The sequence below is a fragment of the Somniosus microcephalus genome, chromosome 10 (assembly GCF_052327205.1).
Source record: "Somniosus microcephalus isolate GS21.2 chromosome 10, FLI_Smic_1.0, whole genome shotgun sequence".
NCBI classification, from domain to species: Eukaryota; Metazoa; Chordata; class Chondrichthyes; order Squaliformes; family Somniosidae; genus Somniosus; species Somniosus microcephalus.
In genome coordinates, this window is record NC_140996.1 from 22204097 (window position 1) to 22227288 (window position 23192).

General features: G+C 47.6%; 1 protein-coding gene across 4 annotated transcripts in view; it reads left to right on the forward strand.

Annotated features, from left to right (window-relative positions):
• bora (bora aurora kinase A activator) overlaps positions 1–23192 on the forward strand; it is a 46034-nt gene that overhangs the window by 17466 nt on the left and 5376 nt on the right. For 3 of the 4 annotated variants that reach the window (XM_085998476.1, XM_085998478.1, XM_085998477.1), the window contains exons 7-12: positions 11824–11880; positions 16186–16415; positions 18256–18403; positions 19114–19667; positions 19888–20034; positions 21682–21874. In XM_085998476.1, the coding sequence (XP_085854602.1) occupies positions 11824–11880; positions 16186–16415; positions 18256–18403; positions 19114–19667; positions 19888–20034; positions 21682–21874 (1329 nt within the window). The remainder of the gene's footprint in view (positions 1–11823; positions 11881–16185; positions 16416–18255; positions 18404–19113; positions 19668–19887; positions 20035–21681; positions 21875–23192) is intronic. The other variant, XM_085998479.1, reaches the window with a different exon arrangement.

Below are 23192 nucleotides of genomic sequence, written 5' to 3' on the forward strand. Positions count from 1 at the left end.
CACCCTTCATTGGGAACATCCTCACCGCATCCACCCGATCAAGCCCCTTCACAATCTTATATGTTTCAATAAGATCGCCCCTCATTCTTCTGAACTCCAATGAGTAGAGTCCCAATCTACTCAACCTCTCCTCATATGACCACCCCCTCATCCCCGGGATTAACCGAGTGAACCTTCTTTGTACTGACTCGAGAGCAAGTATGTCTTTTCTTAAGTATGGACACCAAAACTGTATGCAGTATTCCAGGTGCGGTCTCACCAATACCTTGTACAACTGCAGCAATACCTCCCTGTTTTTATATTCCATCCCCCTAGCAATAAAAGCCAACATTCCATTGGCCTTCTTGATCACTTGCTGCACCTGCATACTAACTTTTTGAGTTTCGTGCACCAGGACCCCCAGATCCCTTTGTACTACAGTACTTTCCAGTTTCTTGCCATTAAGATAATAACTTGCTCTATGATTTTTCCTGCCAAAGTGCATAACCTCACACTTTCCAGTATTGTATTCCATCTGCCAAATCTCTGCCCACTTACTTAGCCTGTCTATGTCCCTTTGCAGGTTTTTTATGTCCTCCTCACTCACTACTTTCCGTCCCATCTTTGTATCATCTGCAAACTTTGATATGTCACACTCTGTCCCCTCCTCCAAATCGTTAATATAGATTGTAAAGAGTTGGGGACCCAGCACTGACCCCTGCGGAACACCACTAGTTACTGGTTGCCAATCTGAGAACGAACCATTTATCCCAACTCTCTGCTTTCTGTTAGAGAGCCAATCCTCCACCCACGCCAGAATATTACCCCCAATCCCGTGATTTTTTTATCTTGAGCAATAATCTTTTGTGTGGCACCTTGTCAAATGTCTTTTGGAAGTCTAAATACACTACGTCCGCTGGTTCTCCTTTATCCACCCTGTATGTTACTTCCTCAAAGAATTCAAGCAAATTTGTCAAACATGACTTCCCCTTCATGAAACCATGCTGAGTTTGTCCTATTAAATTATGTTTATCCAAATGTCCCGTTACTGTCTCCTTAATAATGGACTCTAACATTTTACCAACCACAGATGTTAGGCTAACCGGTCTATAGTTTCCAGCCTTCTGCCTCCTACCCTTTTTGAATAAGGGTGTTACATTAGCAGTTTTCCAATCTGCCGGGACCTTTGCTGAGTCCAGGGAGTTTTGGAAAATTATTACCAATGCATCCACAATCCCTACTGCCACTTCCCTCAAGACCCTAGGATGCAAGCCATCAGGTCCAGGGGGTTTATCCGCCTTGAGTCCCATTATTTTACCAAGTACCACTTCCTTAGTGATTTTAATCGTATTTAGTTACTTCCCCCGCCCCCCCCCCCCCCCCCACTCTCTAGAGCCCCCTGTTTGTCCAGTGTTGGGATATTCTTAGTGTCCTCTACTGTAAAGACTGATACAAAATAACTGTTCAGTGTTTTTGCCATCTCCATGTTTCCCACCATTAATTTCCCGGTCTCATCCTCTAAGGGACCAACATTTACTTTAGCCACCCTTTTTCTTTTTATATAACTATAGAAACTTTTGCTGTCTGTTTTTATATTTTTTGCTAATTTATTTTCATAATCTATCTTCCCTTTCTTAATCAATCTTTTAGTTATTTTTTGCTGTCTTTTAAAGACTTCCCAATCTTCCATCCTCCCACTAGACTTGGCTACCTTATATGCCCTTGTTTTTAGTCGGATACTATCCTTAATTACTTTACTTAGCCACGGATGGCTATCTTTTCTTTTACACCCTTTTTTCCTCAGTGGAATATATATTTTTTGGAAGTTGTAAAATAACTCCTTAAATGTACACCACTGATCATGTACCGTCTTACCCTTTAAACTATTTTCCCAGTCCACTCTAATCAATTCCGCTCTCATACCTTCATAGTCTCCTTTATTCAAGCTCAGCACCTTCTCACCCTCTAATTGAATATGGAATTCAACCATGTTATGGTCACTCATTCCAAGGGGATCCTTTACTAGGACGTTTTTAATTAATCCTGTCTCATTACACAGGACCAAATCTAAGGTTGCTTGCCCCCCTGGTCGGTTCAGTTACATACTGCTCAAGAAACCCATCCCTAATACACTCAATAAACTCATCCTCAAGGCTGCTCTGCCCAATTTGATTTGTCCAGTTAATATGATAGTTAAAATCCCCCATAATTATAGCTGTTCCCTTATTACAAGCCTCAACTATTTCCTGATTAATACTCCGTCCAACAGAGTTGCAACTGTTCGGAGGCCTATAGACTACACCCACTAGTGTTTTTTTCCCCTTATTATTCCTTATCTCCACCCAAACTGTTTCACTGTCCTGCTCCTTTGACCCAATATCATTTCTCTGTATTATAGTGATTCCTTCCTTTATTAACATAGCCACCCCACCACCTCCTCCCTTCCTGCCTGTCCTTCCTGATTGTTAAATAACCTGGTATGTTTAATTCCCAGTCATGGTCACCCTGCAGCCATGTTTCTGTAATGGCTACAAGATCATACCCATATGTCGTTATTTGTGCCGTTAACTCATTCATTTTGTTACGAATGCTACGTGCATTCAGATAAAGAACTTTCAAATATGTTTTGTAACACTTAGTTCCTGTTTTTTCCCTTTTTAGTACTTTTTTACTCCATACCTTCTGTCCCTTCCTGACACGTTCTGTTTTTTAATTCCCCCACTGCTACCTAAGTCTATGACCTCTGTTGTCATTTCTATTATTTGCTCTCTAGAAACCTCCCCCCCACTAATTAGTTTAAAGCCCTCTCTACAGCCCTAGTTATATGATTCGCCAGGACTCTAGTCCCAGCACTGGCCAAGTGGAGTCCGTCCCAACGGAACAGCTCCCTCCTGTCCCAGTACTGGTGCCAGTGTCCCAAGAAGCAAAACCCATTTCTCCCACACCAGTCTTTGAGCCACGCATTTAACTCTTTTTAATTTTATTTAACCTAGCCAAATTCGCTCGTGGCTCAGGTAATAACCCAGAGATTATTACCCTTGAGGTTCTGTTTTTTAATTTGACCCCTAGCTGCTCATACTCCTTTAACAGAACCGTCTTCCTTGTCCTATCTACGTCGTTTGTACCAACATGGACCATGACAACTGGATCCTCCCCCTCCCACTCCAAGTTTCTTTCCAGCCCAGAAGAGATGTCCTTAACCCTGGCACCAGGCAGGCAACACAGCCTTCGGGACTCTCGCTCTTGACTGCAGAGAACCCTATCTATCCCCCTAATGATACTATCCCCTACCACTACAACATTTCTTTTTACTCCCTCCACTTGAATGGCCCCCTGTACCACGGTGCTGTGGCCAGGTTGCTCATCCTCCCTGCAGTCCCCGCTCCCGCCCTCACAGGGAGTAAGAACCTCAATCCTGCTGGACAAGAGCAAGGGCTGCGTCTCCTTCAACACTACATCCTGGATCCCTGTACCTTCCTCACTCGTAGTCACACCGTCCTGTCCCTGACCACTGACTACATCTGCAGTAATTAACTTCATAGGTGTGACCATCTCCTGAAACAGAGTCCAGGAACTTCTCCCCCTCCCTGATGTGTCGCAGTGTCTGAAGCTCGGTCTCAAGCTCCATAACATGGAACTTGAGTTCCTCTAGCAGCAAACACTTGTCGCAGATTGATGCGCTATCAATTACTCATAGAAGACTGAGAGTTAAGAGAGTAACTAAAGGCTTTTAATAACAAAAGAATGAAGGTCTGCCTCGAGTGGTCGACCGGTCCAGAAATACAAAGGGCTGGGGAGCAGTCACCTTTATACTAGGACTTGTGGGAGGAGTCAGCCGAGGCATGTCCAGGCATGTACACAGTGGAATACAAACAGTGGTTTACCACACAGATGTAATCACTGTGAGCCTCAATGGGGTCCACCGGCTCCCACATCTCGCAACAGTAACACATCACCTGCTCCATTCTATATAATTAATTAAATTTCTTATTATTGGTTATGAAGACCCTGCCCGGATATAGATGATATCACACCACTATTCAATAGGACTTACCAACTTAAAGGTATAAAAGAGAAGAGAAGGAAGAAAACCAACCAACCAGCTGATCACCAACCTCCTCCTTGAATACTGTCTGTGGGGCCTGTTTGGTTGACTCGTCTCGCTGCTCCGCCTCCGCAGTGCTGTCTAAGCCTGGGAGTGGGGGGAAAAACAGAGCAAAAAACACACCCTCACCTCCCACTTGCCCGAACTCTCCCACTTGCCAAAACTCCAGCAGCACTCCATGCACAAAGCACAGCACTAGCCCCACCCCTTTTATACCCGGATTCTACTTCCGGTTTAAACTGCCCAATAGTTTAATATACCCTTAAAAAATTAAACTTACTTCAAATAATTGACTTTTTAACACACTAAAATTCACAAAATACTCTTAAATGATTTTTCTCCCACTTACCAAAACTCCAGCAGCACTCAATGCACTCCTATTCTATTTTCCCTTTATCAATTTTTTGGTCTTCCTTTGCTGAATTATAAACCTCCCAATCCTCAGGCTTACTACTCTTTTTGGCAACATTATAAGCCTCTTCCTTTGATCTAATACTATCTTTAACTTCTCTTGTTAGCCACGGTTGGACCACTTTTCCTGTGGGGTTTTTGTGCCTTAAAGGAATGTATATTTGTTGTAAATTATGTATTCTTTAAATGCTAGCCATTGCTCATCTACCGTCATACCTTTTAATGTAGTTTCCCAATCTATCTTGGCCAACTCGCCCCTCATACCTACGTAGTTTGCTTTGTTTAAATTTAAGACCCTAGTTTCGGACTTAACAATCACTTTCAAACTCAATATCAAATTCTATCATGTTATGGTCACTCTTCCCTAAAGGCCACTTTACTACAAGGTTATTAATTAACCCTTTCTCATTGCACAATGCTAGATCTAAAATAGCCTGTTCCCTAGTTGGTTCCTCAACATACTGATCTAGAAAACTATCTTGCATACATTCCATGAATTCATCCTCCACACTATTACTGCAAATTTGGTTTGCCCAGTCTATATGTAGATCAAAGTCCCTCATGATTACTGTATTACCCATGTTACATGCACCTCTAATTTCCTGATTTATACTCTGCCCTACATTACAACTACTATTTGGGGGCCTATAAACAAGTCCTACCAATGTTTTCTGCCCTTTGCTGTTTCTTCGCTCCACCCAAACGGATTCTACTACTTGTTTTTCGGAGCCAAGATCCTTTCTCTCTACTGTCTTTATCCCATCCTTTATTATCAGGGCTACCCCTCCTCCTTTTCCATTTTGCCTATCTCTTCTAAAAGTTAAGGACGTGATAACAGGGCACTCTTCCCCAAAGCCCAGTATATTTGTTCACTTTTTCCTTAAAAGCTGGCAGTGGCCTCTGCCTCAATTACTTCCTGTGACAAAGCATTCCATGCTCCAACAGCTCTCTAAATAAAATACATTTCTCCTAACCCCCTCCCTCTCATTCTCTCGGTGACCATTTTAAATTTATAATCCCTCCTCCCGAGTAGAGGAAAAAGTTTTTCTCTCTTCAACCTATCAAAACTCTTCATATTTTTAAATCTCCTCTTTGCCTTTTTCCGCCCCTTTGGAAATAGTCCCAGTATCTCCCGTCTCTCCTTATAACTATAATTTCTAATCCCTGGTATTATCCTGATGAATCTATGGCTTTGATGCCCTTTCTATAATGGGCTGCCCAAAACGGAAACTGATACTCCAGTTGTGGACTTATCATTGCCTTGTACAAATTAATTATTACCTCCTTTCTCTTCAACTGTAAATCCCTATTTCTTAAACCAAAAATGCTGTTGGCTTTTTAATGGCTTTATTTACCTGCACTTGCAATGATGCATTTGCACCCCTAGTTCTCTGTTCATTTACAACCTTCAATGTCCTTCTCTTGAGTATATAATCCCATTCCTCTTTTTTTTCCCCTAAAATGAATTTCCTAAATACTTTTCTGCATTAAATTGCATCTGGCACCTATCTGGTCATTCTGTTAATCTGCCTATGCGCTGTTCCTTTTCAAAGCAATACTTTTGTGTTGTCCTCAATTTTGATAATGTGCTCCCTACACTCGAGTCCAAATCATCTAGTGATATAATATAATGAGAACAAAAGTGGACCTGACGCTGACCCTGGGGTACACCACTTCCAACTGTTCTCCAACCCGACCAACATGGGCACTAACCCTTTATCCTCCTGTCTGTTTAACCAACTTTCTATGTGGTACTACTTTTCCTCTTTTTATATCATACTAGCTGGGGAGCCCCGCGTTGCGAGGGCAATTTTGGGGCGTTTGGTCTCCCTGCCCCTGTGTGTCCCCCCTCTCCCTGTCATGTCCTCTCCCTGTCCCCTCTCTCCCTCCCCTCCCCTCTCTCCCTCCCCTCTCTCCCTCCCCTCTCTCCCTCCCCTCCCCTCCCTCCCTCCCCTCCCCTCCCGTCTCCCCCTCCCCTCCCGTCTCCCCCTCCCCTCCCGTCTCCCCCTCCCCTCCCGTCTCCCTCCCCTCCCCCACTCCCCTCTGTCCCTCTCTCCGGCCCCTCCCCCTGCCTAGCGCCTGAGGTCCGGTGCCGTTGTTGAGGTCCCCCGCGTATCGCGCGGCTGATGGACGGCCGCGGCGGGCGGGCAGCGCATGCGCGGTGAGTGTGGGCGGCGCATGCGCGGTGAGTGCGGGCGGCCCGCGGGAGCCGGCAAGGCCGTTAGCGAGCGGGAAACTTCGGGCGGCGCGCCCGCGCTCCGTCCGCGACACCGGAGAGGGGGAAGTAGAGAGAGACAGAGAGGGAAGAGGAGAAGGAGAGAGAGGGAAGAGGAGAAGGGGAGAGAGAGGGAAGAGGAGAAGGAGAGAGAGGGAAGAGGAGAAGGAGAGAGAGAGAGGGAAGAAAGAGAGAGAGAGAGAGAAATTTTTTCAGCTTCAGGCCCCGAGTCCCCCCTGCGCGAGGGTGAGGAGGAGGGGGGGGGGGGGGTGTTGCTAAACACAATATAAAACTCAAATAAATTGTTAAATTAATTGCCTAACACATAATTGAAATATTTACCTTAGTTCCCTAACACACAGAAAGTGTGGGGGGAAAAAAATCGTGGAAAATCAAGATGGCGGCCACTCACCTCGGTTCAGAAGGATAAGGCCCGCCCACACACGGTCAGGTCACCAAAGCGTAGGATTGGTCAATGGTCGAGTCACTCGACACTCAACTGTAGGAAGACCTCGACGTCAGACGGTCGCTAATGAGAGCGGAACGCTGAACGTTTTTGGGGCGACGCGCGCGTCGGTACGCTCTGTAACTTCCAAACGCATAGAGACCAGGCGGACAGACAGACAGACAGAAGAGCTGCTTTATATATATAGACTAGCTGGGGAGCCCCGCGTTGCGAGGGCAATTTTGGGGCGCGAGGGAAATTTTGGGGCGCTTGGTCTCCCTGCCCCTGTGTGTCCCCCCTCTCCCTGTCATGTCCTCTCCCTGTCCTATCCCTCCCTCCCTCCCCTCCCGTCCCTCCCCTCCCCTCCCGTCCCTCCCCTCCCCTGTCTCCCTCCCCTCCCCTGTCTCCCTCCCCTCGCCCGCTCCCCTCACCCCCCCCGCTCCCCTCACCCCCCGCTCCCCTCACCCCCCCCGCTCCCCTCACCCCCCCGCTCCCCTCACCCCCCCGCTCCCCTCACCCCCCGCTCCCCTCACCCCCCGCTCCCCTCACCCCCCGCTCCCCTCACCCCCCCGCTCCCCTCACCCCCCCCCGCTCCCCGCTCCCCTCAACCCCCCCCGCTCCCCTCACCCCCCCCGCTCCCCTCACCCCCCCCCGCTCCCCTCACCCCCCCGCTCCCCTCACCCCCCCGCTCCCCTCACCCCCCCGCTCCCCTCACCCCCCCGCTCCCCTCACCCCCCCGCTCCCCTCACCCCCCCCCGCTCCCCTCACCCCCCCCGCTCCCCTCACCCCCCCCGCTCCCCTCACCCCCCCCCTTCCCCTCACCCCCCCGCTCCCCTCACCCCCCGCTCCCCTCACCCCCCGCTCCCCTCACCCCCCGCTCCCCTCACCCCCCGCTCCCCTCACCCCCCGCTCCCCTCACCCCCCCGCTCCCCTCACCCCCCCCCGCTCCCCGCTCCCCTCAACCCCCCCCGCTCCCCTCACCCCCCCCGCTCCCCTCACCCCCCCCCGCTCCCCTCACCCCCCCGCTCCCCTCACCCCCCCGCTCCCCTCACCCCCCCGCTCCCCTCACCCCCCCGCTCCCCTCACCCCCCCGCTCCCCTCACCCCCCCGCTCCCCTCACCCCCCCCCGCTCCCCTCACCCCCCCCCGCTCCCCTCACCCCCCCCCGCTCCCCTCACCCCCCCCGCTCCCCTCACCCCCCCCGCTCCCCTCACCCCCCCCCGCTCCCCTCACCCCCCCCCGCTCCCCTCACCCCCCCCCGCTCCCCTCACCCCCCCCCGCTCCCCTCACCCCCCCCCGCTCCCCTCACCCCCCCCCGCTCCCCTCACCCCCCCCCGCTCCCCTCACCCCCCCCCGCTCCCCTCACCCCCCCCGCTCCCCTCACCCCCCCCGCTCCCCTCACCCCCCCCGCTCCCCTCACCCCCCCCCGCTCCCCTCACCCCCCCGCTCCCCTCACCCCCCCCCGCTCCCCTCACCCCCCCCGCTCCCCTCACCCCCCCCGCTCCCCTCACCCCCCCCGCTCCCCTCACCCCCCCCCGCTCCCCTCACCCCCCCCCGCTCCCCTCACCCCCCCCGCTCCCCTCACCCCCCCCCGCTCCCCTCACCCCCCCCCCGCTCCCCTCACCCCCCCCGCTCCCCTCACCCCCCCCGCTCCCCTCACCCCCCCCGCTCCCCTCACCCCCCCCGCTCCCCTCACCCCCCCCGCTCCCCTCACCCCCCCCGCTCCCCTCACCCCCCCCCGCTCCCCTCACCCCCCCCCCGCTCCCCTCACCCCCCCCCGCTCCCCTCACCCCCCCCGCTCCCCTCACCCCCCCCCGCTCCCCTCACCCCCCCCCGCTCCCCTCACCCCCCCCCGCTCCCCTCACCCCCCCCCCGCTCCCCTCACCCCCCCCCCGCTCCCCTCACCCCCCCCCGCTCCCCTCACCCCCCCCCGCTCCCCTCACCCCCCCCGCTCCCCTCACCCCCCCCGCTCCCCTCACCCCCCCCGCTCCCCTCACCCCCCCCCCGCTCCCCTCACCCCCCCCCGCTCCCCTCACCCCCCCCCGCTCCCCTCACCCCCCCCCCGCTCCCCTCACCCCCCCCCCGCTCCCCTCACCCCCCCCCCGCTCCCCTCACCCCCCCCCGCTCCCCTCACCCCCCCCCGCTCCCCTCACCCCCCCCGCTCCCCTCACCTCCCCTCACCCCCCCGCTCCCCTCACCCCCCCCGCTCCCCTCACCTCCCCTCACCCCCCCCCGCTCCCCTCACCCCCCCCCGCTCCCCTCACCCCCCCCGCTCACCTCACCACCCCCCCGCTCCCCTCACCCCCCCCGCTCCCCTCACCCCCCCGCTCCCCTCACCCCCCCCCCGCTCCCCTCACCCCCCCCCCCCGGCTCCCCTCACCCCCCCCCGCTCCCCTCACCCCCCCCCGCTCCCCTCACCCCCCCCCCCGCTCCCCTCACCCCCCCCCGCTCCCCTCACCCCCCCCCGCTCCCCTCACCCCCCCCCGCTCCCCTCACCCCCCCCCGCTCCCCTCACCCCCCCCCGCTCCCCTCACCCCCCCCCGCTCCCCTCAACCCCCCCCCGCTCCCCTCACCCCCCCCGCTCCCCTCACCCCCCCCGCTCCCCTCACCCCCCCCCGCTCCCCTCACCCCCCCCGCTCCCCTCACCCCCCCGCTCCCCTCACCCCCCCCCCCGCTCCCCTCACCCCCCCCCCGCTCCCCTCACCCCCCCCCCGCTCCCCTCACCCCCCCCCCGCTCCCCTCACCCCCCCCCCCCGCTCCCCTCACCCCCCCCCCGCTCCCCTCACCCCCCCCCGCTCCCCTCACCCCCCCCGCTCCCCTCCTCTCCCTCCCTCCCCTCCCGTCTCCCTCCCTCCCTCCCCTCGCCCACCCCCACCCCTCCCCTGTCTGTGTCCCTCCCTCCCCTCTCCCCTCCCCCGCTCCCCTCTGTCCCTCTCTCGGGCCCCTCCCCCTGCCTACCTGAGGTCCGGTGCCGTTGCGAGAGCGGGAGTGCTGAGCGGCGGCCGGGAGCGAGGGCTGCGGGCGGGCGGCGCATGCGCGGTGAGTGCAGGCGGCTGCGAGCGGCCCGCGGGAGCCGGCAAGGCCGTTAGCGAGCGGGAAACTTCGGGCGGCGCGCCCGCGCTCCGTCCGCGACACCTGAGAGGGGGAAGTAGAGAGAGACAGAGAGGGAAGAGGAGAAGGAGAGAGAGGGAAGAGGAGAAGGAGAGAGAGGGAAGAGGAGAAGGAGAGAGAGAGCGAAGAGGAGAAGGAGAGAGAGAGAGGGAAGAAAGGGAGAGAGAGAGAAATTTTTTCAGCTTCAGGCCCCGAGTCTCCCCTGCGCGAGGGTGAGGAGGAGGGGGGGGGGGGGGTTGCTAAACACAATATAAAACACAAATAAATTGTTATTTAATTCCCTAACACATCATTAAAATATTTACCTTAGTTCCCTAACACACACAAAGTGTGGGGGAAAAAATCGTGGAAAATCAAGATGGCGGCCACTCACCTCGGTTCAGAAGGATAAGGCCCGCCCACACACGCACCGATTGGTCGACCGGTCAGGTCACCGAAGCGTAGGATTGGTCAATCGTCGAGTCACTCGACACTCAACTGCAGGAAGACCTCGACGTCACACGGTCGCTGATGAGATGCTGGATGAGCGGAACGCTGAACGTTTTTGGGATACCGCGGGCGGGATTTTTGTCCGGCCGAAACGTAAATAGGCCTATGACCGGTCCGGAATCGCAAGCTTTCTTTTGAGGCGACGTGCGCGTCGGTACACTCTGTAACTTCCAAACGTATAGAGACCAGGCAGACAGACAGACGAGCCGCTTTATATATATATAGATACCTGAATGTTTATATTCAGCCTTCTATGAGACACTATCTGCTGTTTTTTGAAAATCTAAGTGCATAATATTCCCTTTAGCATACAGTCAGTCACTTCTTCAAAATTTTTTGTTAAAATCAAGTCATGTTTGACAAATTAATCAAGTCATGTTTGACAAATTTATCAAATCTATGATAGCTGCCCTCAATTATCCTCTGCATCTCTAAATGCTCACTAATTTGATCTCAAATTATGGATGCTAAGAATTTGCCCACAAATTATGTTAGACTAACTGGTCTATAGTTACCCAGTTTATCCTTCTCGAACTGAGGTGGTATAATGACTACCCTTCAAGCTGCTGGCACAATTACATACCTAAAGAAGATTGGAAAAAAACAATGATCAGAACTTCTGCAATCCATTAAACATATTAAATATGTACTGCAGATAAAACAGAATAATCTTGTTACTGTAAATATGAATCATTACAGGAAACTTTCTGATATCCGGCACTGACGGGACCGAGCTGGTGCCGTACCATCAAAAGTGCCGGACATACCAGCGTTAATGTTGAGAGATACGGAACTGAAAAGCTGTGTGTGAATCAACAAACCCTGCAGCTTCAAAACAGTCGGCTGCAGCTGCAAGCGTCTCTAGCTGAAGCTGTTGCTATAGCTACAGACCTTGCAGTGCCTGACTGGGGGGAAAAAAAAGCAACGAGAACTAAAAAAACTTATAGAAAATGGCTCCTGATTTTTGCCGTTAGATCGAGTATTCCGGACATATAACCTCCGGATAAACCAAAGTCTCCTGTAGTTTAAGGAGATCTGTTCAATAATTTAAATTCTGTTTTTTGTGCAGCAGCTTGTCAGACCTTGTTGTCATTACCTGTGGACTACGATCTAGAAAAAATAATAGGTAATGTATAAAGCATTAACGTGTTGTCTGATAATATAATTGAAACGGATAAAATATTGAGCATGTGTTGTACAATACTTTGGGTTTAGAAATGGTTTGTGCCAGTGTTCTGGTTTAGTTATTCCCTATCTGGGTGGGGGATAGGACAGTGGAAAAGAAAAAGGCATTCAGCCTATCTGGGTCACCTTGTCATTTAGATCCATTTACAGCAGGGGTCTCGACCTGTGGTCCTAAGGCTAAAAGCAGCTGCTGAGGCCAGGCACTCTGGCTCTCGAAGCCCAGGCAGCTCAGTCCTATTTAAACTGTGATTTCTTTTTTGGTTTTACCTGTTTGAATTTTGTGGGCTGGAGATTTGGAAAAGGCTTTCTTTAATACTGTTGTTTCATTGGTGGACAAGTCGTAAATTAGAATTTCAAGACTTCAAATATCTCCAAATTAATGGGAACATGGATTTAAATGTTATATGTTGCCCTGAGGGGTCATGGGACCCATAAAGGCAAATGTTTGGACACCCCTCATGTACAAGACCGATTTAGACCCATTTAATTTCATTCTATCTTGAGACCAAACTGTACCCTTGTTAATTTCTGCAATTGTCCATTTATCTCCTCGCTTTTAATGAATTAATATGGATTTTTATTTTGGTTAGTTGTATGTTTGTCACATAGCAACCCTTCATTATGTTCTTAAGTCTCCAAACTAAGTTGCTGAGAAATCCAGACAATACAGGAACTTTCTGGTATCCGGCACTGACGGGACCGAGCTGGTGCCGTACCATCAAAACTGCCGTAGAAACCAGCGCTAATGTTAAAACATACGGAGCTTTTGAGCTCCGTGTGAATCAACAAACCCTGTTGCTTAGCAACAGCTTCAAAACAGTCGGCCGCAGCTTAAAAGCGTCTCTGTAACTAAGCAACAGCTTCAGCTAGACCTTGCAGAGCCTGACTGGAAAAAAAAAGCAACGAGCAGTAAAAAAACTTATAGGAAACGGCTCCTGAATTTTGCCGGTAGATAGAGCTTTCTGGACATTTAACCTCCAGTTAAACAAAAGTTTCCTGTACCTGATTATGGAGTGTGCACACTCTTCCCACAGGGGTACTTCTAATTACCTTAGTCCAGAGATCCTAGGCACTGGTTGGTAAGGAACAAGACTTCTAGATCCTCAAGTATGCGCAACAGTATTGCTGGAGTTGAAGCAGCTAAATAAAGAATACCAGCACAGAGCACTGGTAAAGTGTCAGCTATTGTCTGGGCAGAGGCACTGAGTGGAAGAACATCCTGGAGCTGAATGTTCAGATTCCCAGCTCCAGTCACAGTTTAACTTCTCGAGGATCTAGTTGTGAGCGAGGCTGGCTGGTCAATCGTCAACAGTTCTTTTGATTAGTCCTAGACTTGCTTGGCTCAGATATTGGATTACTGAGCCTGCCACAGCTTGACTTTGTTCCAGGCTCACACTATCAGGCATGTCATTTTGAAGCCATCTAATTCCCAAAGACCATTCCATTCCCCAGGAGGATAGACGCTAGTTGGTCATTGGACAATTGATGAGTGCTCACTAGTCAAACAGCAGCTACTCGGAGCTCCTCACAAATTTGCAGTTTCTTCTATTGGTAAACAATTTATACTTGTGCCTTTTAACTTAAAATTGGTGCGTCCATTTCTCTTCCCTTAATTGGGACAATCCATTACGTCACATTCATGCTACCAGTTTAGTTTACAACATCCTCTCCTCTGTTGGTTCCCTCATGAACAGATGAATCTCCCTTGGCATCTTTGACTTTAAGATACTAACAATTTTTTGCCCTTTAAAATTTTTACAATGCTTATGACTCATTGTAAGCAGAGTAACCAAAATTGGGCACAATGATCCCCAGTGCTTTGTTGATTCAGCATTATCTCCTTGCAGTGGTACCTTTTTAGGGATCTACTTGTGCATCATAACACTAAACATCCGTAAGACAAAGGTCCTCTACCAACCTGCCCCCGCCACACAGTACTGCCCCCTGATTATCAAAATCCACGACAAAGCCTTGGACAACGTGGACCACTTTCCATACCTCGGGAGCCTACTGTCAACAAGGGCAGATGTCGACGACGAAGTCCAACACCGCCTTCAGTGTGCCAGTGCAGCCTGAGGAAGAGTGTTTGAAGACCAGGACCTCAAACCCGGCACTAAGCTCATGGTCTACAGAGCAGCAGTGATACCCGCCCTCCTGTATGCCTCAGAGACATGGACCATGTACAGCAGGCACCTCAAAGCACTGGAGAGATACCACCAACGCTGCCTCCGCAAGATCCTGCAAATCCATTGGCAGGATAGGCGCACCAGTGTTCTTGCTCAGGTCAACATCCCCAGCATCGAAGCTTTGACCACGCCCGATCAGCTCTGATGGACGGGTCACATTGTCCGCATGCCCGATACGAAACTCCCAAAACAAGCGCTCTACTCAGCTCCGGCATGGCAAGAGAGCCCTAGGTGGGCAGAGGAAACTCTTCAAGGACACCCTCAAAGCCTCCTTGAAAAAGTATAACATCCCCCACCGACACCTGGGAATCCCTGGCCCAAGACCGCACAAAGTGGAGGAGAAGCATCCGGGAAGGCGCCGAACACCTCGAGTCTCTTCGCCGGGAGCAAGCGGAAGCCAAGCGCAGGCAGCGCAAGGAGCACACGTCAACCCAAGCACCCCACCCACCCGCCCCTTCAACCACCGTCTGCCCCACCTGTGACAGAGACTGTAGGTCCCGCATTGGACTCATCAGTCACCTGAGAACTCATTTTTAATGTGGAAGCAAGTCATCCTCGGTTCCGAGGGACTGCCTAAGAGAGAGAGAGATAACAGTATCCTATTTGTCTTGACAGTTGTTGTCACGTAACATTGCTGGATTTATTGTATATTGAACTGTTGCATCCAAATCCTTTGCTGCACTGTACAAATTGAGGGAATCTCAAAGAAATACTTGCCGTTAGCACTGATGTGCATTTCCTTCCTTTTATTTTAATGAAAGGCACTTGTCATTCATCTGTCATAATATTAAATATCTAGTTCATGGAATGTACAACTCCTGAACCACATTGTGTTACCAATACACTTCAAGATATTTGAAGTACAGGAAACTTTGTGCTATCCGGCACCGACGGGACCGAGCTGTTGCCGTCCCATCAAAACTGCCGGACAAACCAGCGCTAATGTTAAAACATACTGAAGCTTTTGAGCTCCATATCTAGCAACAAACCCTGTTGCTTAGCAACAGCTTCTAAACAGTCGGCCGTAGCTTGCAAGCGTCTCTGTAGCTAAGCAACAGCTTTAGCTAGACCTTGCAGAGCCTGACTGGTGGGGAAAAAAAAGCAACGAAAAGAAATAAAACTTACTGAACCGACTCCTGAATTTTGCCGGTGGCTCGAGCATTCCAGACAGTTAACCTCCGGATAAACCAAAGTTTCCTGTAGAAGTTCTGTTATTAATAATGGAATTTTGGGCAGAATTCATGCAGCAATTTTGTCAAATGGTGCTGGAGATGCTAGGTATGACTGAGTAATAAAAATGGTTTTCATTCAGTGCAAATTTTAAACAGCTAGTTTAATAATGGAAAATTCCTATCCTGGGCCACAACAGCTAGAACCAACTGGAAACCAATTTTCACAGTTCAAAGACTGCAACATGATTGAGTTAGTACTCCAGGTGTGGGACCTCACTCAATGGGAGGGCAGACTGGATAGTCAGATGCAGAAGTCAGTGTACCCAATTATTGAAATAAATAACTGAAACTTTAGGAGGGTTGTGAATGACGAGCGCTCACTTTTGCACCTGATTGTCTGATTTGCCCTTCTAATAGTTACTTAAGAGGTGGAAAGTATTGGGGGAGTGTTTCATGTAATTTGGATTTTGTTTTTTAAGTATCAAAGTTTTGGTGCCATGATGACCATAAGTAAGGTCTCCTCTTCTGTGTTGCGCCATTTCAAAAGACATGGGCTGCTTCTGAGCCTGCCAACCAGGAAACTAGGCTAGGGATGCAAATTCTCAGCCTGTAATGTTGTTTCCTAGGATTTAGTAGCTCTGGAGTAGTTCCCAGTCCAGTCTGAAATTGTAGCCATGGTGTTTGCAATGGAGCTGCTGTGGGATGCACATGGATGCTTCCAGGAGTTGATATCACTGGAGCAGCCAGAGAGGGAGGGAAACCCTATTTGAGTGTCTCCATGGTGGCGCAAAGTATGACCCCTGCCACAAGTACTTTCCCTTCCCCTTTTAACGGTGCTGTAAATTGTAGTAATGTTACGGTTGTAATCAAGTTTATTTCTGTGTTCAGGTGAACATTATAAATTGGAAGACCCTGCTGACCAGTCCCATGAAAGCCTGAGTGCATCTTCACTTCGAAGGAAACTATTTATAGATGGTGAAAGAAGTTGCTCTGATAGCTCCTCCCTTCCTTCTCCAGAGCAAAGTCCATGTGCTGACCCTATCCAATCCCATGGAAATCTATGTTCATTGGAGTCTTCTCCAGTTCGGTGCAAGAGCCCCACAAAAACTCCTAGTTCTGTAAGTACTGTATAAAGCTTCTAATGTCAGTTTTTAGGACCTATACAGAAAGTTGTTCGGGCAAAGCGATTGTAGAATGTGGGGTTCTAGTGTGTTGTGCTGCAGATTGGTAAGATGTGGCTTTATGCCTCCAGTCCTCCACAATGTTCCTGACCGCTACCTCTCTCCATTGACTTCCAATAACACAACTAAGTGCTTCACCACAAGGAAGAAGTGAAATAGGTAAACACAGGCTGTTTGCAAAAGTTCCCTCTCACCAGCCCGTTGTAGAGCAGCATTGGCAAAGCCTTGGCAGCATGGTGCATGGCGAGGGATCTTGTTTTTAAATCTGTTTGTCAGAACTGTAAAAATGAGAAATTCTGATGTATGAATTTACTGTAATGGAACTGCTGAAAATATGGTTGCCATTAACTAGCTTTATTGTGTTTTAATAATGTATTCTGTAGTCAGCTGAAGGATGTTCCTTAATTCATCATATTTTAAACTATGGATGATTTTCTTTTGCGATTCACTGTGTGGGGAAAAAAAAAAAAGTTGCTCTGTGCTATTGTTGCCTTATTGACAAATGGTGGCAGCAGAAAAGTGGCGGTAGAAGAATGTTTTTTTAGAAAAAGCCAATTAAAAAAAATAAAAAAAAATACACACAACTTGGTGCCAAGATCGCAAAACTAACTTCAGTTTCATGATTTTGAGAACAAGCTGAGCTTCACTCTGTTTTCACCAACTTCAGTCTCTTGATTCGATTTAATGAATTATTATACACTTCCATCTCTTCGGTATCTTTTATTCTAGGAAGATATGCCCGGAATAGCTTTTTGGAGTCGTGGGGTGGGAGGGTAGCCTCTGGGAAAACTGGTGCTAGGTATTTTATACAATTAAAAGTTAGCTGTTTATATATTTTTCAACTATAATGTGTTGTGAGCTATGGAGGCGGTTTGTGGTGAATGGATGGTATGTGGCCACCAGATGGAGACAAAGTCCCCCTCTTACTCCAATCCAGGTGAAGGCCACACCCACCTCCAACACACCTGAGGCAAATCTACCCATTAGCTCACTAGTTCAAAAGGCAAACTAGTGCATCCCTTCAGGGAAAGGGAGCCTGAGGACTCAGGCCAGAGCCTGAGGAGAAAGCAGGGCCCGGGCCAGAGCCGAAGGAACTAGTGGTAAAGTAACCCTGGCTTATGTTTTGGATTTTGCCAGATGTGAAGCTTTTTCCCCGTTTGCTAAAATAAAACACAGCTAATTGCTGTTTTTCATAGACCAATCTTGTGACTGTGCTTGTGTTCTCCTGTTTCCGCATCAACACACCCTTCGGTCTAGGGGGTGGTTGATTGCAGTGTGTTTAGTTAAAAACAAATTCTTACTGCACTGAAAAGCACTTCTGGATTGAAGCGAGGATTCATGGGAGGTCCCTCCGCAAACTGCCTGAAGTCAGAAAACATTTTCAGTTTTCACTCTTGTAATATTTTATTTTTGGGGGTGGTAGAGAAGAAAGATTTTGTATGGAATTAGCTTACTCTGATAGTGTAAAGCCTTTTTTCAAGGAAAGTAGCTGTTGAGCCTTGAGTTTGTTTCTGTAGTTTAATAAAAGTTAGCCGTGTGTGTTAGTGAGAAACTTCTATCAAACTTGTTTGATTACTAATTGAATGTTTAATTTTTAGATTTAATTGAGTTTCTATAGCCTGGTCCATTTAGAACAATGACCTGAGCAAGAGACCCATCATGTGGTTCCATTTTGTTTCATTGCTCTAGTATTCCTAAGAAATCACACTATACCAAGAAATGTTTGCATGCCACACAATACAATGCGGTAATGTAAATCCACCCTTGTCCATTTTAGGGGCAATTTTCATCAAGTCCCATCCAAGGTGCCGGAAGAGCATGCAGTTTAGGGAGCCTAACGAGCCCCATGTTTCCAGAGAAGTCTTCTCCTGTGTCACCACCTTTGTCTCCGATTGGACTTCAGTTTGACCAAATACCAGTTTCAGGTTTGAACTTGATATTGTTTAGAACGTAAAAATGGTAGTTACTCTTTAATACAAGCAAACATTCTAAATGGAGAGATTTGAAATTTGCTCCTGAATACTATTCTCCCCTCTCCTCCCACACAAAGATAACCAAGTGAAAACATTCTTTCTTCTACCTTGAGGTGCTCCTTTCCTAAAACCATTCTTGCAGATCAGCACTTCTTATAAACACTAGTTAGTTAATCTGGTATGAAGCAAGTCAGATTACTAAAACAGGCTGGTAAAACCCCTGAAAAGCTCACGCCTTCAAGTTTGTTATTAAGGCGTTGGTCAATTCGAGCTATAGCTGTGACCATTACCATAGCAATAGAATAGTTAATTTTATGTCCTTGCTTGCATATTTGGAAGAAACATTTTAGGATAAATTTTCACGACTCAGTACAAACCTCACTCAATGGGAGCACAGATTGGAGAATCTGGTTTGGAGGTTTGGCTACAATATAAAATTTAAAATGTGTAGCTATTCTTTAAACGTTAACCACTTCTTTGAATTTGCTACAGCTCAGTAATTCTCTATTATACTTTGGAGAAACACCTATTCCAATTAGCTTCTCTTTATAGCACAAGAATAGAGTCTCAAATTTTCCTCCAATAGTCACTGACAATTCTAAAAACTGTTTACTTGGAAAAGTCTATTCTTTGCATAACCTGTGTTTTTCTTCTTTATGCAGAAGAAAAGGACTTTACTTTCATGTCTCCTGTTGCTCCTTCTGCAGCAGTCTTGAATGGGATTTTTGACCACTGTACAGAATCTCCTTTTATAGAAGGATGTTCACCTATTAAAATATGCCCTCCTATGAATCCCAGACTTCACAGCGTCCTTTGTCACACTTCTCCTCGTAAGTTAACTCTTCCACATGAACACAAAAATGAGCAGAGAATCCATTCTCCAGCACAAGCTAACGTGTACCCTGAAATGGATACAGAGGTGTTCTCTCTATACCTGGGAGCAGACAGTCAAACAAATTGCATTACGTCTTGCAGTCCCTCGGAAGTCAATGAAAACATAATGGTGGTTCAAGATGGGAATGAGGATCATACTGTTGATATGGCAGACCTAGGAACAACTGAAGGGGACGATAGCACATGGGTGAAGGAACCAGTAAGCAATATTCCAATGACTAGTTCAATGACTGGAATTACATTTAATGTGGATAGCCCTCGCCTGTATATGCTGCCTCTAGCAGAAAGCAGTGCTATTCCTTTTGAGAGCATTAGTATGCAGGTAAGGATAATGTTTTTGAGCAGTTATAACAAGCTATCACTCCTATTGATTATGAAGAACAGTCAATAAAATTAGTTTTGTTTTGTGATTTTGACTGAATAAAACCACATCCTATTATGTACGATGTAGAATAATAGTTCGGTGTGCATTGTAAATGTGTACATATTGAATCATCAGTCTGAGTGTTAATGTACATGTATTGACTTTTTTAAATTAATAGGCTGATAGTGGATATAATACACAAACCACTTCTGTGAGTAGCATAATGGATGCTATTGGAACAGATAACCAGCTTGGTAAAGAGCATTTGGAACTGCAGTCACTAGTTGGAACTTTGCCTCCAAATAAGTTTGATCTGAAATCTAAGGTAATGTTGCTGTGTCTATTTTTGATATAACTAATGCACATGATCAAATAAAACGCTCACATTTTGGTTAAAGATGGAATTGAAATTGATATATAGGCATGGTATGCATGCCAAAATATATTTTATGAACATTTTTTATTTCATTAGGAAGGTAAAATACTGGTAATGAACTTGTGAAGGTATTTAAGTTCTGTACTTTATTGTGATTTTTAGAGAATAAAGTTTGAATTCCAGTCTCAAATTTGTTACCTGCACTTGTGATTATCCCTTTTTTATTTTTAGGAGAAGAATTATTGTGACTGTTTGGTAATTTCAAATGTGCCATTGGAGGGAGGAGGGGTAGTATTTAAATCTGACAGTGGTGTTGCAGTGCATTAGGTCAACTTTATTTTGTTTGGCATTCTAACCAAGTGGTCATAGAATAGTATAACACAGGAGGCCATTCAGCCCATCGAGTCTGTGCCGGTTCTTTTGACTAACAACCCAGTTAGTCCCATTCCCCTGCTCTTTCCCCATATTCCTGCAATTTTTTCTCCAAGTATTTATCCAATTCCCTTTTTGAAGGGAATCGGTATCCACCACCCGATCAAGTAGTGCATTCCAAATCCTAATCACTCGTTGCATAAAAAAGTTTTTCCTCGTGTCGCCTCTGGTTCTTTTGCCAATCACCTTAAATCTGTGCCCTCTGGTTATCGACCCTTCAGCCATTGGAAACGGTTTCTCTTTAATTACTCTTTTGGACTCGTGGGACAGTTTTGTCAGCCACCCCATCAGCCAGAATTTAAACATTTATTTATTGTATTGGCACTCGCAGAACTCTGATTGATTGTATATTAACAAATTTTCAAGTTTCCCCAACAGTTGCTTGTTTCCTATAGTGAAAAAACTCAATGATAAACTGGCATCCAAACAGAGAATGGGTAGGTGCATCTCAGATTTTCACCATGTAGTGGCTAGGGAACTCCAAGGGCAAAGTCAAGATCATTTCACCCATTTTAAAGCTGCTTCCTGAACACGTGTCAATCGGGTGCAGATTGACAGCATTTTGCAGGACTACCACATGGAGTAACTCTCATACTTTTTTCTAAGCACTCATCGGACCGGTGACTGCACAGGATGTTTGGGGGAGCTGACCTGGAGGATGACAAAAATATACTTCCTACAGGTGTTGAGAATATGGAATGGAAAAATACAGATCTCTTATCTTGCAAGTGTCTTCTAATGGGAACATTCTCCAATCACACTCATCCCACATAGCCATTCCCGCAGGCCCTGCTGAATGTTAAACCATCCAGGATTTGAGGAATATCAAGTAGTTGGTTGCTGAAGCTTGTGTCAAAATGCAAGCATGGTACATGAAAGTAACGAGAAAAGCAAACCCTGTCAGATAACACCTTTGTGGCTAGGCATTGGTTCCTCAGAAATCATAGAGACCAGCCTCTTGTGTGTGAATGTTTTGTTTGAAAAATGAAGCTGGCCCTGCCATGGTAGTTCATTTAGTATGTTGTATCTATAGGAGCCTATTTCTGAGTATACATTTACATAAACTATTTAGACTCTGGAATCAGAAGTATAATTTCAAAGAACTTTTGTTTCTAATCAGAATTTACTTTTTTTGAAAAATAATGTGCATTTCTCTAATTCTAGGATTTCCTTTGTTCGGAGTGTAAGGAGAACAAAGAAGTATTGGGAATGAACTCGCCTGCTAATTTAAATAAGCCTTTTCATATCAATAGACTGCATTCAACACACGATGTGGTGCTAAGCCAGAACATCTGCTACCTGAATGCTTGGAAAAATCCCTGTGAACAAACACTGAATAGAATATTTAAAAAGAATGGTATGGATTCCTGATGGAGGCCATCTTGATAGCCTTATCCTGTAAAGAGAATGTCAAATTGCAAAGTGTCAGAGTATAGTTATTAATGACTTGTTAATGCCGGCTGTTACTTAGCAACTAGGGAGATTGTACACTCGCGTCTGCTTTCTGGAAAGTTGTGTTTCCTGTCACCTCTGCAAAACACTGGTTAATGTTGATCTGGAATTGGCTTCATCGCAAATGGCCATGTCACTCCTGTGCACGTGAGCTCTGTTTATGATCTCAAAGTTTGGAATTGCCTGCTACTGGCTGAGATGCAGTGTGAAGAATAGAACTTTGTTCTTTATAAACTTTCTTTGGTCATGCAGACTCTTGAGAGATTTGTACATCAATATACAGTTATCTACCTAGCATGCTTTTAAGGGAGAAATATGTTTGAATCTTAGAAATTTCAGCATAGAAGGTGGCCATTTGGTCCATCATGTCTGTGCTGGTGCAAGCTCCATGTCAAAACTACCCACTCTAACCTTATTTCTATACTCTTTCCCCAAACTGTTAATTATTTTTCATATTTGTCTAATTCTCTCATGCTGATTGACTTGGCTTCAATAGCCACTTGTGGTAAAGCATTTAATATTCTAATGACCCTTTGAGAAATATTCTTTTAACTTCTATGTTTCTAATACGAATCATAAATTTATACCGAGTCACCAACAAGTGTTGCCTGACTTGGCCAGCAACTTTTGCTAGAAGGGCAATATTATGGGGAGGGGGGGGAGTGAAGCGAGTGATATTGAGGGCTACTGCTATGATTTCATGCTCAGCATGAGAAATTGTTCTGTTTGAGAATATTAAATTTGGACCTCTGTCAATTTGGCTTCAGATGCAACAAAAATAATTCAGTTGTGGTTATGCCGAAGATGCTTGTTATAGTTTCTATAAGTTTTGACACAGTCAGCAATAGGATACTGGCCTATGGTTATGGACAATTTGATTTTTGAGTTAGGATTAAATGCTATGATTTCCAACTTGGAAATCTTCATATAAAATGCAGCCTAAAATCAGTTTGAAGCAGATTAATGTTGTATTGTCATAGATTCTGGTAAGTGGTCTAAAGAATAGAGGGTGGGGGGGGTTTTGTTTCTCGACAGTAGCTGTAGATTTTAAAGAATCACAATGCCATTTGAGTTTTGAATGAGTGCATAGGTTGAGTAATGCACCTTTTGGAGCAATCTGTTGAAATTGGCTTTTGGGTCAGGAGAGATTCTAATCCGAGCCAGCTTATAAAAACAAAGCCACTGAAGATTCAGTATCCAATTCTTACATAATTCAAGAGGCT